This window comes from Penaeus monodon, chromosome 30 (genome assembly GCF_015228065.2).
Source record: "Penaeus monodon isolate SGIC_2016 chromosome 30, NSTDA_Pmon_1, whole genome shotgun sequence".
Lineage (NCBI taxonomy): Eukaryota > Metazoa > Arthropoda > Malacostraca > Decapoda > Penaeidae > Penaeus > Penaeus monodon.
This window is the reverse complement of record NC_051415.1, coordinates 11,174,702-11,178,046: the sequence shown is the minus strand read 5'-3', so window position 1 is coordinate 11,178,046 and position 3,345 is coordinate 11,174,702. Positions and strand designations below refer to the sequence as shown.

Here is a 3,345-nt window from a genome sequence, read left to right as displayed (position 1 = left end):
CGTTCAAGGATGAATGTGTATTCATAGGAATATATTTATTATTTGCCATATATTTAACATTATCTCATACTGTTTCTATTAAATGGCCATGATACTAATCAGTCTTACTATTGACAGGAGGTTTGTACGGAGGAGTAGCGACCCCTCTAGCCATGGTACCCCCCCAGATCCCTCCTCATGGCCGCAGTCTATCTCAGGGTCTAACGGGCCAGGGAGGACAAGGGCAATCTGGGGGGACACCAAGATCACGACGCAACCGTGATTCCTTCTGTGACGACAACCTGGTTGTAAACATGAACATGAGCCAGTGTGTAAGCAAGATGGGTGGTCGGCAGCCTTCTGGGGAATGCCAGAGGTGTGAAGAAGAACCATTGTTAGATAAAGTTCCTCCAGCACCTCTCAGTGCTCACGTGTTGCCTCCAAGATTTTCAGTAGCACAAATGCGGGCGTGTAACAAATCACAGACACCAACTAGGGCTGCCATGCAACAAATGAAGCCACAAAATCAAATTCCAACACCCAAGACATACTCTCAGTCCCGTCCCCGCACATATAGACCAGATGAATATAACCTTCCTCAGAATTCATATGTCCCAACGTGGGCTCGCTCACAGAGTGGTGGACGACCCAGTGCCAGCGGGGGAAAGAAGTCATCAGGACGTAGTCGGACATCACCCAGAAAGGAAAATGATGATGGACAGATGCGACCATTAGATTCAGGAAGAACTGCTCTTAGTGGAGGACTTGTTTTGCCTCCTATGCCAAGACACCACCATGTAGAGGAAGCAGGAGTGCGCCACAAGTTACGATCATTTACTCGACACTACAGTGATGATAGCTTACATGGCTCTTCACACAGAGATCTGCAGTCAACTAGAATTCATTCTTCAGCTGATGAAATTAGCTCCCTCAATCGATCTCCAAGTCTTAGTTCCTCTGATGAGAGTTTCTCAAGGACAGATTTCTCACGCACCGATGCTGATTCACCTTCTCCTCAACATGCCCCATCTCTCAGTGATGAACGTTTCAAGTACATGTTTGGGGGCATGAATCTAGAGGGAGCAATGGCACCAGGGTTTAGAGAACTCTCTCCACAAATTTATTCTGATTATTTATCTAGTGTGAAAGCATCCAGTGATGAGAGCTCTTTACGGTTAAATAGTCTGTCACGTGACTCGACAACCTATTCTTATCCCAATGTGCCAGGACTTTGGAGAGAAACGGATATAGCCAGTCCTACCCATGATGAGAGGATGCGAAGAGATGACCTAGTGATACCTAAATTAACTGCTGAATTTTCGAGTGACAAGATGAAACGTAGTAAACATGGTGATAAAGCTGATGTGGAGGTTCCGTCCCATGTTGATAATTGTGTGAGTCACAGCGCCTCACCATCCAGTGAGAAAGTTAGGCCAGGGTGTAGACTGAGCTATGTAGACTGTGATTTAAACTCTCCATCAAGAACTAGTGCCTCTGGCAGCACAAGTCGTATGAGAAGTTTAGAGAAGAGTCCAAGAGAAAGCACAGCCATGACCCCCGACAGTGTTATTATGGTGCCAAAGAAGCGATCTCTTTCGAGAGAAGAAGGCATGAAAATAGGAAACCATGTCAGTACAGAACACGACATATTCAGAAAACGTAGTACAGAGCGACCAAAACGAGATGGAGAATGCCAGACAGACCCGAGAACACATCATCATAAGAACAGTGCCACAGGAGTTAAATCAGGAGACAGAAACAAGCCAGAGAGGAAAATTGAAAAGTCTGCAACATTTGAAGGAATACCAGAAGATCCAAAATCTACACACCGTGACGGCAGTGAAGGAAGGTACGGTAGCAGTGGTCGGGGTAGGGATAGTGAAAGGGAAGGGGGGGCACAGCAACACCTCAGCTCGGATATTAGCAACAACAACTCAAGTTGCAACCTTGTGGAGAACTATTCAGGTAACACCCTGGAGGGTTACTCAGCTCTCCAGAAGGCTGCTAGACTCCAAGAGGATGAGCTGAACAATGTGCTTGCCTCCCCTGAACAGTTTAGATTGGATTCACTGACCCTGGAGCCACTCACAGCTGAGCCACTGAGTATTGACCCAGTCATGCTTGGCCTCCATTTTGACCCTTGTGTTAACCAGACAGTGCTGCAGCTCACATCTGCTTCTGTAGATGGGGTCCTAAAGTCCCAGCTACCGGTCAAACCCCAGTCAGCCAAACGTTCTCTGGCTGATCCAGTGCCGCTAGACCACCGAGCCAAGGCTTCACGGGGCCCACTAGGCCACAGGTTTCCTCTGGAGATCCCGACCCCAGAGAAACTGGCTCCACACCAGGGTGTGCGGAGAAATGCTGGCTCCAGGTAACACTGCGCTCTTGCTGTTGCTGCTTCTCCACTAACATCCTCCACATTTTGGATGGATTAATTGTTTATATCTCAAGCTATTCAATATTAGATATTTTAGTATACTTAATTAAGTTTTAGTACTTTAGCAATTAAAAAGTACCACATGAAATGTCCATTTGACAAAAGAGATATAAACATAAAATCATCTAAGAATGTGGCTGTATAGAGGTATCCCTAGTGTATGGTGTCAGCAGGTCTTATCTCTTCCTCTTCTTTATTTCTTTTCCAGCGTATCAGATTCACAAGCTACAATTATGTCTTTCATTTTATAGGCAGAGAAATATCATAATAAATTCCCTAATCTTCATGATAGCAGTGCTTGCCGTGACCTTGTTGGCCCGTATGGGAGGGAATCCTTTTCATGAGTTGCCTGTCTGCCTGCCTCTCTTACTCACATTTACTGGGAGAAAAAAGTACAGGTACCAACTTATAGGGTAGATTTACACAACATTGTATAATCACTTATTATTTGTTGATGGGTAAATCACTGCAAAATGTATAAAAAAAAAAAAAACTTTTATTACAGGTAAATTTTATCTTCAAATATGAATCTTAACAAGGACAAGTAACTGAAATGCAATATAATGTTCAGAATTTTGTTTTATCAAAAGTCAGTGTAACACTTAGTACAAAGCATTTAGGTTTGTAAAGTTGAAAAGTTGCCCAAGGTAACAGACTGAGACAAGCCTTCACAACACAAGTAGCAATGATGCCCAGATCATTTTGAAAAATGCACATAATTGTCAGTAGAATTTTATCATGGAAAAAGGATACCTCAAGTCCTGAAGCTGTCCACTAGTGTTTTTTTCTATCTTTTAACAGTTTTATTTTTTCACTACTTACCATGGCATTATTATATCAGAACTGATCTTTGTATAACTCATCAGTGACCAATGCCCAAGCTCAAGAGTGCTTCTGTGTGTATCTATGCATGGTGTTCAAACACAGAT

The 3,345-nt window shown here is 43.7% G+C and overlaps 1 protein-coding gene across 1 annotated transcript in view; it reads left to right on the top strand.

Annotated features, from left to right (window-relative positions):
• The window catches only part of LOC119592519 (adenylate cyclase type 1-like), a gene marked incomplete in the record, with an annotated part of 97,990 nt that overhangs the window by 87,946 nt on the left and 6,699 nt on the right, over nt 1-3,345 (top strand). Inside the window, 1 exon segment of the mRNA XM_037941372.1 lies at nt 118-1,828. Within this exon segment, the coding sequence (XP_037797300.1) occupies nt 118-1,828 (1,711 nt within the window).